At 34.1% G+C, this 772-nt stretch overlaps 1 protein-coding gene across 1 annotated transcript; it reads right to left on the minus strand.

The window, feature by feature from the left end:
• Positions 1-57: 57 nt before the first annotated feature.
• Positions 58-363, minus strand: Chro.40083 (hypothetical protein). Its single annotated transcript, XM_659750.1, has 1 exon — positions 58-363. One exon carries the CDS (start codon positions 361-363, stop codon positions 58-60), a length of 306 nt encoding a protein of 101 aa, XP_664842.1.
• Positions 364-772: the final 409 nt, after the last annotated feature.

Genomic DNA, 772 nt, shown 5'->3' on the forward strand with positions numbered 1-772 from the left:
TGAAGCGAATTTTGAAGGAAATGGGAAAGATACATTCAGTGAGGTGAGAAAACTGAGTCAAAAAATGTTTAGAAATACTTTTGACCAAAATACTCTACAGAATATTTTAATGTCTTGCAAGGAAACCAAGGAAAGTAGTGGAAGTGATTCCATTTCTGGAATAGGAGTTGGAGGATCCTCTGTAGCAGGAGGGCCTTCTTTGAGCTCCAACGGCAGCCATTCGAGTTTGCTTGGAGGAATTGGGGGAGGAGTTGTATACAGATCTAAAACTCGATTTATTGAGTAATTCCAATACTGAATTAGAAGCCATTGATAATACGAAAAATCATAAAGAGATTGATTTATTTTTAACAAATGTATCATTACAATCTTGCATTGAAAAGTATTCAAGGCAATTATTCAATATTTGTAAGATGATTGATTTTGATTCTGAAGATGAGTTAATAAATGAAGAGACGTATTTTGAAGAAATTTATTATGGAGTTTCTGATAGAGTTATCGGAGAATGTCGGGCAGAAAATACAAATAGTCCAATAGAAACTTCAATAAATTTTGTTAAAGTAAAGGAGAAGAATATTGAAAATAGGGTAGGCATTCAACCTAATATTATGAATGAAACAATCAATGAGACGATTAATGAAACTGCTTCAAAATGGTCAACTAGACTCAGAGCTAATTCAAATTCGAATACTTCTCCAACTTTTGACCCGAACAGCAGTTCTAAAAGTTCCTCTCCAAGAAAACTTTCCAAAGCCACGCGTTCCAGATTGCT

This window comes from Cryptosporidium hominis (genome assembly GCF_000006425.1).
Source record: "Cryptosporidium hominis TU502 chromosome 2 CHRO012010, whole genome shotgun sequence".
Lineage (NCBI taxonomy): Eukaryota > Apicomplexa > Conoidasida > Eucoccidiorida > Cryptosporidiidae > Cryptosporidium > Cryptosporidium hominis.